Source organism: Narcine bancroftii, chromosome 4, assembly GCF_036971445.1.
Source record: "Narcine bancroftii isolate sNarBan1 chromosome 4, sNarBan1.hap1, whole genome shotgun sequence".
Lineage (NCBI taxonomy): Eukaryota > Metazoa > Chordata > Chondrichthyes > Torpediniformes > Narcinidae > Narcine > Narcine bancroftii.
Genome location: NC_091472.1, coordinates 15,832,477 through 15,845,462, shown reverse-complemented (window position 1 = coordinate 15,845,462; position 12,986 = coordinate 15,832,477). Strand labels below are relative to the sequence as shown.

The 12,986-nt window shown below is 44.4% G+C and overlaps 1 protein-coding gene across 1 annotated transcript in view; it reads left to right on the top strand.

Annotated features, from left to right (window-relative positions):
• The window catches only part of LOC138762346 (cation channel sperm-associated auxiliary subunit epsilon-like), a 210,417-nt gene that overhangs the window by 125,990 nt on the left and 71,441 nt on the right, over nt 1-12,986 (top strand). The window contains exons 16-18 of the mRNA XM_069936115.1: nt 1,114-1,167; nt 6,731-6,764; nt 6,865-6,944. Coding sequence (XP_069792216.1) covers nt 1,114-1,167; nt 6,731-6,764; nt 6,865-6,944 — 168 coding nt within the window. The remainder of the gene's footprint in view (nt 1-1,113; nt 1,168-6,730; nt 6,765-6,864; nt 6,945-12,986) is intronic.

Here is a 12,986-nt window from a genome sequence, read left to right as displayed (position 1 = left end):
CTTGATGGGCTGGATGGCCTAGTCCTGCTCCTATCACTTACGTGAAGTAATTTTTAAGTGAAATTAAAGATGTGCTTCATGTGATTTTGCTTCTTGATTCTTGGAGTGTCCTGCTGCAGTGATGCATAAAGGCTATTTGATATCACCTTCAGTGACTAAAACTGTGTACATTGGCATTACTCGGCTATTATTCTCAGTCTGGATACCTGTAGGCCACTCAAACAGAAGTAAACCTTGCCAGATGTGAAGATTTCATTTTAAATGGGATTTGATCAGGTTCAGCTGTGGAGTCTGCTGCTAGTAATGGGCTTCAGGTACATCCACTAATTGAAAATTACATCCTTTGCGATGATTCTCTCACAGGTTCCAAACATCACGGTTGGCCGCATACATTCCTGCCATGGATCCTGGTCGTGACGCCAAACTCCAGTATTCACCCCAAGAAGATAATGGCTATGACACCACCCTGATGCCTTGACCTTAAACTTGGGTTCCTTACCCACTTCACTCCCAGGCCTCTCTGTCCTGCTTAATGATGCCTGGCCTTCCTGTTTTCTTGATTCCTCAGTGGTAAACCTGCAGTACATGACCTAGGATCTTTGCAAAATAAATCTTTGCAGCAATGGACCCACGAAAGAAACAATTATTGAAGTGCTGTCAGTGGACAATTAACATTCCAGCTATCAGAGGATTTTTGGGCCGATCATTTTTCAACAACATTGAATCATTCTTGCAAGATTAACAGGCTTTAAATTAATTCAGCAGTAAGTTATGGAATATAAAGAAGTAAGATTTGTGATCGAGTGGAGGAGAGGAGACATTAAGTGACAAAAGCAACGGTAGATCGTCCATTGCAAAGGAAGACAACAATGGGGCAATAAATCAGTAAAAGATGAGGGAGATAGAACTGAAAATGAGAAAGTCAGCAGGTGTGTAGGAGTAGTGATGCATAAAATAATTAAATACTTGTGATCATAGCTACATTTTATTTTATTGGTATGTTCATTTTCAACCGGCAGTCAGTTGATTAATTTGAACCATGATGTGGTACTTTTAATATACTTCTTTGCTTTATTTGTCTTTAAGTGTTAATTACCTGTCTATTTATTTCAGACCCAAATTAAGTGAATGCACATTCAAAAATAAGACAAAAATCACAATTCCTAGGTGAGAAGTAATATTTTACAATATTTGATTAATTATTACGTAATGCACAAGGGAAATTACATTAATTATTTTATGGTTAATTTAACTATACCTTCTTAAAATTTTCACAAGATCCTTTAATGGTAATTCTAGATTAAGCAGTATTATCATTATTAAGGATACTGATTGCATTCATTGATCTTGTAATCCAAATTGCATGGTTTTTTTTAAAATAAAAAATACAAAGAATTTTCTTTTAAACATTATATAGTACTGTAACGTTCACGTTACACAGGTGCGGAGAAGAACAATACGCACACCAAAGCCTTGAAGTCCAGACTGTTTTATTGCACTGGCATTCCCGTATATATGGGCCCCAGGCACTGACATCAGAGCCCTAGGTTATCGGAGCACCGGCCTGGGTTTGGCCGGTGCTCCCACCATAGTTCACTGTCTTCCTGCCTTGCAGAAGGTCATCTGGGACGACAGCTGGTGTCACCCCCAGGTCCACGGGTTTGCCACATTCATTGGCTATTTTGCAGGCCGGTCCGTGTCTCCTTGCGTGTGCTGCGACACGATCCCCTCCAGAACCGGCAACTGGGCCATTGTTCATTGATTTGGGCAGTCTGCTTCTGTGTCACAGGGGAGGAGGGGAGACTGGCTGGTTACAGTCCAGATATACCGGCTTCAGGGGGTCGATGGTAAAGGTCTCCTCCTTACTGCCGAGGTCGAGGACGAAAGTGGAGCTGTTGTCCCTGATTACCCTGTAGGACTCTTCGTAGGGTTGTTGTAGGGTCGGCTGGTGTGCGCCCCTTCACACGAACACATTCTAACAAGTTTTTAAGTCCCTAGGGATATTATGTTTGGGCTGGCTATGTGGTGATGGTTGTTGCGAGACCAGGGACCCAGTTTATGCCACAAGCGGCCCCACTATATCAATATGTACGTGGCTGAATCTGCACCACGCTGGTTCAAATGTCTGTGTGGGCTCCTTCGTGTGTGTCTGCACTTTTGAGGACTGGCAGTTCATGCAGATCTTGACCCACTGGCTGACCTGCTTACGTAGGCCATGCCAGACAAACCTGCGAGCCACCATCTTGACTGTGGCTTGGATTGCAGGATGCGCCAGGTTATGTATGGCGTCAAAAACCTGGCACCTCCATGTGGCTGGGACGATGGTGCAAGGTCTGCCAGTGGAGATGTCACACAGCAGTGTCAGGTTACCTGGGCCAACTGGAGAAGGTGGTCCTATACGCAGGGTTCTCAGGGTCCTGCTGCTGCGCTTTGGTGTGGGCCACGTAGTTGACCCCCGGAACAGGGCTGCTACCATATTGCTTTTCCCCATGATGTGCTGTATGTTCGTGGTAAATCCGGACACGTAGAACAAGTATCTCTGTTGTGGGGTCGACCACAAGTCCGATACCTTATAGAAGGTGAAGGTTAACCGCTTGTGATTGGTGAAGACCTTGAATTACTGACCTTCCAAAAAGTAACAGAAATGTCTTACCGCCAGGGATAGCACTAATAGCTCTCAGTCGAAAATGCTGTATTTGAGCTCTGGTGGCGGAGGTGTTTGCTGAAAAAGGCCAGGGGTTACCACTGATCTTCAATGAGCAGTTCCAGTAGGGCTCCTACCATCATGCTGGAGGCGTCGACTGTCAGAATGGTACGCGCCTCTGGTCTGGGGTGTACCAGGAGGGTGTCGTTGGCCACCACGTCTTTGGCATTCTGGAATGCCTTTGAAGACTCGTCGTCCCAGGTAATGTTCTTTGAAGCTCGAAGAGGGAGCGCATGATGCGGGCCACCGCCAGTATGGATCTGTGGTAAAATGTTGTTTACAGTCCATGGCTTGGTGAAATGCTGGGCTGCCTTGATCTTTTCAGGGAGGGGTTTTGCCCCGTGTTTGTTTATTCTGTGCCCCAGGAAATCAATAGTGTCCAGGCTGAATTGGCACTTCACGGGGTTAATTGTCAAACCGAATTCACTCAACCGGGTACACAGTCATCTCAGGTGGGTGATGTGGTCTTCGTGGCTGCAGGTAGTGATGAGGATATCATCCAAATAGATGAATGCAAATGTGAGGTCCCGGCCCACTGCATCCCATCAGCTGCTGGAAAGCTTGTGTCATGTTTCTCAGACCGAGGGGCATGCATAGGAATTCAAACAGGCTGTGATAGTACAAATTCTATCACCAATGTGTATATGCACATATGTACAGAGGTTAGTGTAGGATGACTGTGATTGGCTGAGAGTGTAGCCACACCTACTGGCAGGTCATAAAGGATTGCTCCTAGCCAGACTCAGATCATTCTGGACTGGTCGACCTACTTGTGATATGCTCCAGTCTTTTAGTTAATAAAACCCTTGGTTTGGATTAACACGTCTTTGGTTCTTTCGATGCGCATTACACAGGCCAAAGGGGGTTATAATTGAACTGGGATTTGGTAGTACCCTGGATGAGGTCCGCCTTGGAAAACACCCGTGCCCCGTGAGATTGGCGGTGAAGTCTTGGATGTGGGGCCCAGGATATCTGTTGGACATGGTGGCCTCATTGAGGTGGCGGTACTCGTCACATGGCCTCCACTTACCCCACCTCCGTTTTTGGCATTATGTGGAGTGGGGAGGCCAAGGGACTGTCGGAGTGCCGCTCAATCCATAGCTCCTCCATTTTCTTGAACTCCTCCTTCGCTAGGCTTAGCTATTCAGGAGTGTACCAGTGTGCTCTGGTGTAGATCAGGGGGCCCTTCATTAGAATATGGTGCTTTACCCCATGCTTAAGCTCGGTTGCAGCAAACTTTGGTGCCGCTATTGAGGGGAACTACACCAGGATGCGGGCGAACTTGTTATCTGAAAGCATTATAGAGTTGCAGTGTATTGGAATTCACTGTCTATGTATTGTTCAGATGGCTGGCTCCTTGCCTCCACCCTCACCAATATAAACCCTGGTTTTCCCGCCTTACCTCAGATTCACCTGAGGACTATTGTGTCTACCAGCCATTGATTGTAAGCTATTAAAAGTGTGTTTGTACTCCTTACTTGTCTCTGAATGCAATCAGTCGCGTTACAAGAGTCAAGTGGGGGGAAGGTAGTTTGGCTTCTGCCAAAGGAAGAGTCTGAAAAATTCTGGCATGCACCAAGTGCTGTCCCTTGAGGTCTACAAGCAGGCAGTGGGCACGAAGGAAGTCGGCCCCTAGGAGCAATTGCACCACTGCTGCGAGGGTAAAGGTCCATGTAAACCAGCTGAAGGGGTATGGTGCAGGTACCAAAAGTCCGGATGGAGGAGCTGTTAACTGCCCTCAGTGCTGGGCCCTGCTTGCTGTTGCGGGCATTGAGGCCTGTGGGGAGCAGGACGCTTATCTCGCCGCCATTGTCAACCAGGAAACACCTGCCTGACAAGGAGTTCCAAACATGGAGGAGGCTATCACATGGGCCAACTGCTGCAGCCATCAACGACGTTTGGCCAAGGCCTCCACACCCTGTTGTTGATTGTAGTAGCAGAATTTTCCCAGGGTATTAACTTGCCTCTCTGCTGGTCTTGGACTCGCAGTTGGTTGTTCACAGGACTTGCTGATGTGGTCTACGACAGCACTGGTATCTTTCTTCGCTCTCCAGAGCATGTCCACCGGGTTGCAACCCTCCGGGGGTTGCTGAAGTACTCGTCTGTGAGCAAGAGTTGGATATCCTCGGGCAGCTGCTCCAGAAAGTTCTGCTTGAAAAGCAGGCAAGACTTATGGCCCTCAGTCAAAGTGAGCATCTCACTCATTAGAGCAGACGGGGCCCTGTCCCCCAATCCATTTATATGCAGCAATTGGGTGGTGCGCTCACACCAGGAGAGCCCAAAAGTGTGGGTTAACAGCTCTTTAATGGCCACGTATTTGCCTTTCTCTGGAGGCTGCCAAAGGAAGTCTATGACCCTTGCCACTGTGTCTTGATCAAGTGCATTCACCATGTAGAAGTAGTGGGTGTTGGTGGCAGTGATCTGTCGAAGCTGGAATTGAGCCTCGGCCTGCTCAAACCACACTTGTGGCTCCGACACCCAAAATGTTGGGAGACTGAGTGACACCATGTGGATGGTCACTGGCTCTGTCTGGTCATTATCTTCGGGTCCAACTGCTGAGCGTGGAGAAGAATGACATGCATACCAAAGCCTTGAAGTCAAGACTTATTTATTGTACTGGCTGTTGTGTTTATATGGGCCCCAGGCGCTGATGTTATGGCCCCGCATCATTGAAGCATCAACCTGGGATTGGCCAGCATTCTTGCCATAGTTAACCATCTTCCCGCCGTGCAGGAGGTCACCTGGGACAAAGGCTGGGGTCATCCCCAGGTATACACAGTCGCCGTGTTCATCAGCCACTTTGTGGGCCAGTTCACGTCTCTGTTCGTGGGCCACCACAGTACCAGATCTAAATTTATGTAGATTGTCAGTGAGATGATTATCTGTTTTTCTCATCTATCCAGTGACCTCTCCTCATTCCACCCAGCTTCCCCATTCTACAAAATGGTGCACTCCATTTTATCCTCTTTCCTTTTTTTTATTTCTCTCTGACCCTTCCATTTGCCTCATCTCACATACTCCACCCGCCTTTGTTGAGTTTTCTCCCCACTTTCTAAAGTGCCTGGTTTTGATTCTCATGGACAATATTACTGGAGGTGCATGAGAGACTGCTAGAATCTGGAACTAAACAGAACCTGCTGTAGATTGCAGCAGATTGTTTGGACAATATTACTAGTTGTTTAAATTGACTATCACCTATGGGGCAGCACGGTTAGCATTGGGGCAGCACAGTTAGCGTATCAGGTAGCGCAACAACTTTACAACCCCATCGATTGGGACCACGCTGTCTGTAAGGAGTTTGTACATTCTCCCTGTGTCTGGGTGGGTTTTTCATGGGGGCTCTGGTTTCCTCCCACCGTTCAAAAACATACCAGGTGTTGTAGGTCAATTGGATGTAATTGAGCAGCACGAGCCTATGAGCTAAAAGAGCCTGTTACTGTGCTATATATCTAAAAAAATTTTTAATCAAAAATTTAAAGGTGCCTCATCTCTTTTGAATGTCCAGAGACATTACAAATTTTGCAAATGATTAGAACTCTTGAGAGTGTCGGATTAAACAAAGGCTTCCAGGTTTACTGGAGACACAAGAGATGGCAGACACTGGATTCTGGAGCCTCCAGCAGATTATTTTTTCCTTGAAGGTATATTAACTGTGTGTCACAGGATGCAACACTGCATTATACAGTAAAACCCCTGGTATTTGGCACCTATGGAGATTGGTAGATCCAGAGAATTGAATTTTCCAGCTGCTTGAGATTGCATGTTGTGCGATTGGCGAACTAACGGTGAGGTGTGCCAATTTTAAACTTCCATAAATTTTCACCTATTTATTTTCTGCTAATTTTTGCTGGTTGCTTGAGGCTCCTGGTTGCTTCAATTCTGGATAACAGGGGTTTTACTGTACTGAAGTTTAGAGTTCTTTGCACTGCATTTATTGGGATAACAATGTCCATACACTTGAAAATCTAACCTTATTTCGAAAATGTAAATATATTTCTGTATATCACAGTGATTTTTTTTTATTAGGTTGGTTTTAAGTCGGCCCTCAGAAAAAGACCTGGTGAGTTCTTCACAAAGTTAATGAACAAAGCTAAAGTTAAATATTTTGCATTGTTTTAAAAAATACCAAATTTTTAAACAAAGGATTACTTTATTTTTAGGAGTTCACTTACCACAACAAGATATTTGGTTGTCCAATTAGGGTTCATTATCTATCTCCTTTCAAACCAACTTTAGATATGTAAGTATTTGTTACTTATTTCAAATAAAATTTCTCTAAACTTTGAGTACCAAGGCATTGTTTGAAGTTAACACCCTGAATTAATGAGATTTTCTACACCAGTTGTAGGGCACACCTATATTTCATGAACAATGAAATCTGCAAATGCTGGGATTGAGTGCAAAACATAAAAATGCTGGAGTAATTCGGCATATTGTGTACAATAAGTGTTACATTTGCTCTTACACCTCTCCCCTCCCTCATCAGTATTCGGGGCCTCAAGCAGTTCTTCCAAATGAAACAACACCTCACTTGTGAATACGTAGGATTCATTTACTGCATCCATTCTCCCGATGAGGCCTCCTCTACATTGGGGAGACTGAACACTGATTGGGAGATCATTTCATTGAGCACCTTTGCTCTGTCTGCTGCAACAAGCAAGGACCTCCCAATGGCCAACCATTTTAATTCCACACACCATATCTGTCCATGGTCTCATGCACTGTTCTGCCAAATCAAGGGCACCTGCAAATTGGAGGAACAACACACAATTGGAGCGGCACACTTAGCGTATTGGTTAGTGCAATGCTATTATAGCGCCAGTCACTCTGGTTTGAACTCGACGCTGTTTGTGTGGAGTTTATACGTTCTCCCCATGTCTGCGTGGATTTCCTCCGGGTGTTCCAGTTTCCTCCTTCCTTTAAAAAAAATGTATAGGGGTTGAAGGTTAATTGGGGTAATTGGGCAGCATGGGTTTGTGGACCAGAAGGGCCTGTTACTGTGCTGAATGCCTAAATATTAAAAAATAAAAAAATTTGAATTTAACACCTTGTATTCAGTCTTGGCCGTCTCCAAGCAAAAGGCATTAACATCAACTTCTCCAATTTCCATTACCACTCTCCCCCAGACTATCTCTTTCCCTACCCCTCCCCTTTCTCCAGCTCCCCACCTGGTTCCTTTCCTTCTCCTATCAGAGAGCTACATTACTTAGCCTTCTGTCCTCTCCACGTCGCTGCTCAATTTTTTTTCTTCTATTCTGCCACCTGTCTTCACCCATTACCTCTTTTCTGTTCCTCCACTGTCTTTTTCCAACCTTGTCCTCTCCTCACCTTTTTATTTTGGTGTCTCCTGTTTTTCCAGATTTCAGACAAAGGGCTCAGGCCCAAAATATTGGTTACCTTATACTTCCTAAGGATGCTGCGTGAACTGTTGAATTTCTCTAGCACTTTTATGTATTGCATCTGCATTTCATACAGAGTAATGAATCTAGTTATTGCAAGCATTTCCTCACTCAGAGGATAGTGAACCTTTGGAATTTTATACCTTGGAAGTCTGTCACTCAGCTCAGTTGTGATGTTAATTCAAAATAAAGATTTATGGATATCAGGGAATTATGGAAAATGGAGATCAAATCAGAATGATGGTTAACAGCAAAGCAGGCTTGAAGGATTAGTTGGTCTCCTTCATCTTTTTCTTGTATTCATGAAAAAGATTGAGAGTAGGAAAGGTAACAAATATGGCACAGTGCCTTGATAGTGCAAGCTATCAGCACAGGGGTTCGAATCGCTGTCTGTAAGGAATTTGTATGTTCTCCTCTTGTCTGCATGGGTTTTCCTGGAGGCTCCGATTTCCTCCTACCATTCGAAACATACCAGTGGTGTAGGTTAATTGGGTATAAATTGAACAGCACGGACACGTGGGCTGAAATGGCCTGATACCGAGCTGTATGTCTAAAAAAAATACTGTTAAGGGCTGAATCAACCATGTTGAAGTGGTGTTGAGTAAAAAGCAGAACATATTGGAAGTATTAGTTTGATGTGAGATATTAACAAAATCACTGTTACAGAGAAGGAGAAACTAATGGAAAATAATAAGCAATATTTCCTGGAATCACGATTGCAGGATGTATCATCAGGATCACTTTAGCTTGAGTTAATATTGATCACCAGCTTATCCAATTAAATTAAAATAGTAGAAAGAATCAGAGACAAGCCACATGAAATTGAGAGAAACGTGAAAATTAGCAGCAAAGCTACTCAGCCCCACTGCCCTGTCTTCTCTCCATGATCTTTGAGGCCTTGGCTAATCAAGAAACTATCAATCTCTACCTTAAATAAACTCAATGACCTGGCCTCCACAACCACCTGTGACAACAAATTCCACAGATTTACCACCCTCTTGCTGAAGAAATTCCTCCGCATCTCTCTTCTAAGTGGATGCCCTTCAATCCTGAAGTAGTGCTCTCTTGTCCTAGGCTCTCCCAATATGGGAAACATCTTTTCTACATCTACTCTGTCCATGCCTTTCAACATTCAATCTTCCCTCATTCAGTCTAATGTTGAAAACTCCTCATTGATAACCCTTTCATTTCCTGACTCATCCTTGTGAATCTCCTCTGAACATTCTCCACACCAGCACATCTTTTCTTAAATGAGGAGCCCAAAACTGCTTACTATATTCCATGAGAAGTCTCACCAGTGTCTTTAAAAAGCCTAAACATAACATCCCTGCCCTTATATATATTCCGCATGAAATGAATCACCACCTACTCAACCTGCAAGTTTACCTTTGGACTACCTGCATGAGGATTCCAAAGTCTCTTTGCATTTGGGTATTTTTAATTTTCTCCCCATTTAAAAAATAGTCTGCCCATTTATTTTTTTCAACCAAAGTGCATGACAGTACACTCTCCACTTCTCTGTCCATTTTCCTTATCTGTCTGTCCTTATGCAGCCTCCGTTTCCTCCACACTACCTGATCCTCCACCTACCTTCGTATCAGAAACTGAACAACCAAAGGAACTGCCCACACTAACCACCCGAGACTCTCATTTGTACAAAACAATATTTATTTATTTATTTATATATATAAAATACTTGTTATATATGTGCTATTTCTGGTTGTGTGTCTGCAGGTTTTGCACCGAGGATCAGAGAATGCTGTTTCATTAGGTTGTACTTGTACAATCAGATCTCAATAAACATGACTTGGATTGAAACTTGGCAACAAAGCTATTCATTCCATAATCTAAATTAGAGGTTCTCAACTTTTTTCTTTCCACTCGCATACCATGTTAAGTAATACCTATGCCATAAGTGCTCTGTGATTAGTAAAGGATTACGGTTCGAGCAGCGAGTCGGAGGTGGTGGCAACCAGAGCTCAGGCAGTGTTAGGAGGAGGAGAAGCGAGGAGGAGTGAGGAGAAAGATAAGGCCATAAATTCAGGTCCTTAACGGGGTTCAGACCTAGTTGGTTTGAGCAGCGAGTTGGAGGAGTCAGCAACCAGAGCTCGGTCAGTGTTCAGAGGAGGAGGAGTGAGGTGAGAGTGATGGGGTTAATTGGTCAAGGCCCAATAAAAGGAGGGTAAGGCAAAGGAATGGCCAGCGAGGAGCAGCCCAGTGTGTGAGTGGCCTGGTGAAAGAGTGGGGCTTCGAGGCTTTGGCTCAACAAGCTTTGGCGAGCAGAGGCTGAGGTCAAGCATACCTGGATTAAGGTAAGACTGTATATTTGTCACATATTATCTTTATGGGTTTTTTTTTCTCTTTGTAAGATGAGGGGGAGAGAGAAGGGGTGTGTGTGAGAGCAGTTTACTGTTCTCAGTGCCAGGTGTGGGAGGTCTTGGAGTCTTCTGGACGTCCATGTCTGCACTAGGTGTGCTGAACTGCAGCATCTCAGGGACCATGTTAGGGAAGTGCATCTGCAGCTTGATGACCTTGCTCTGGTCTGGGAGAGTGTCATAGATAAGAGTTATAGCCAGGTGGTCACATCGGGATCATGGGAGGAGGATCAGTGGGTTACAATTAGGAGAGAGAAAGGGAATAGCCTTCAACAATAGGTACTCCTCCTCCTCCTTGAGTACTGTTGAGGGGGGCAGTCATGCTGGGGAAAGAATCAGTGGCTGTACCTCTGGCACAAAGTTGGCCTCTGTAGCTCAGAAGGATAGGGGAGGGAAGAGGAGGACAATAGTTATAGGGGATTCAATGGTTAGGAGGACAGATAGGGGATTCTGGGGACTCAATAAAGAAAAATGGATGGTGGTTTGCCTCCCTGTTGCCAAGGTCCAGGATGTAACTTCTCATGTCCAACACATCATGGTGGGGGGGGGGGAAGAAAATGAGACAGAGGACATGGTACATCTTGGTACCAATGACATAGGGAGGAAGAGTGTAGTGGTCCTAAAAAATGAATATAGGGAGCTAAAAGGAAGGACTGCAAAGGGAGTAATCTCTGGATTACTTCCTGTGCCACGTGGCAGTGAAGACAAGAATAGTATCAGGTAGAGAATGAATGCCAGGCTTAAGGGGTGGAGTAAGAGGCAGGGATTTGAGTTCTTGGATCACTGGGACCATTTTTGGGGGAGGTAGGACATCTACTGAATGGACCAGGAACCTGGCGGGCAGCATTTGCTAGGGCTGCTAAGGAGGATTTAAACTAGTATGGTTAGGGGAAGGGGTCCAAATAAAGGAGAACAGGAAGGAGGTTAGTCTGCAAATAGAGAAGACTTTTAGTCCAAGTTTGGGGGTGAAAAGACAGATGATCAAGAAGGAAAATGATCAGTACAGAGATGGGGGGGTGGGGGGATTGATGATAATAAATAGTAGAGTTGTGAGTAAAGATAGGGACAAACAGAGAGAAAGGTGTGGGAAATCTCTGAAGTGTAGGAGTCTTGTAAGGAAGGTGGATGAGCTGAAGGTGTGGATGGACACTTGGCAGAATGACGTGGTAGCTATTAGTGACGTGGTTGGTGGAGAATTGTGACTGGCAGCTAAATATTCCTGGATTTTGCTGCTTTTTGTGTCATAGAGAAAGAGGGGGTGGTGTAGCATTGCTTGTCAGGGAAATTATTACAGCGGTTCTGATGCGAGATAGATTGGAGGGCTCGTCCTGGGAGGCAGTATGGGTGGAATTAAAAAATGGAAAAGGAGAAGTTACAATTATAGGGATGTATTATAGACCACCTAGTGGGGAGTGAGTAATAGAGGAGCAAATATGTAAGGAAATAGCAGAGATTTGGAATAAGCACAGGGGTGTGTTAGTGGGGGATTTTAAGTTTCCTAATATAGATTGGGAAACACATTCTGTGAAAGGAATGGATGGATTAGAATTTGTAAAATGTGTGCAGAGTAGTTTTTTGCAGCAATACGTTGAGGTGCCGACTAGCGAAGCGGCAGTGTTGGATCTACTGTTGGGCAGGTAACTGAGGTAGGTGATGGGGCACACTTGGGATCAGTGATCATGGTACCATTAGTTTCAATATAATTAAGGAAAGGGATAGGCCTGGTCCAAGGATTATGGCATTTGAGTGGGTGAAAGCCAGATTTGAAGAAATGAGAAGGGATTTGCAAGGAGTGGTATGGGCTGATTTGTTTTATGGGAAGGAGGTTGAGGAGCATTAGAGGTCTTTTAATGATGAGAATTTGAGGATGCAGAATTTTTATGTTCCTGTTAAGGAAAAAGAGCCAAAAGTTCGAGAGAGCTGTGGTTTTCAAGGGAGATTAGAAATTTGGTTCAAATTAAAAGGGAGGCCTAGATTAAATATGAGAGACAAGGAATAGATGAGATGCTTGGAAAATACATGGATTGTAAAAGAAGGTTAAGAAAGAAATTAGGAAAGCGAATGGAAGGTACAAGGTGGCTATAGCGAACAGGGTGAAAGTAAATCCAAAGGGTTTTTACAAATATGTAAATCACAAAAGGAGAGTGAAGGATAAAATTGGTCCCTTAGAGAATTAGAGCAGAAACTGTGTGCGGAACCAAATGAGATGGGGGAGATATTGAATAAGTTCTTCTCTTCAGTATTCACTAGGGAAAAGGATATGGAATCACATAGGATACGAGAAGCAAAAGGAGTAATAATGGAAAATGTAGGGATTAGGAAAGAGGAGGTGTTGGTACCTTTGAGGCATATAAAGGTGGATAAGTCTCATGGACCCGACAAGATTTTACCCAGGACCTTGAGGGAAGTCAGGGAGGAAATAACAGTAATTTTTCAAAAGTCACTAGAGGGGGCATGGTGCCGCAGGATTGGTGTAGAGCCAGATGTGGTTTGTCTGTTTATAAAGGG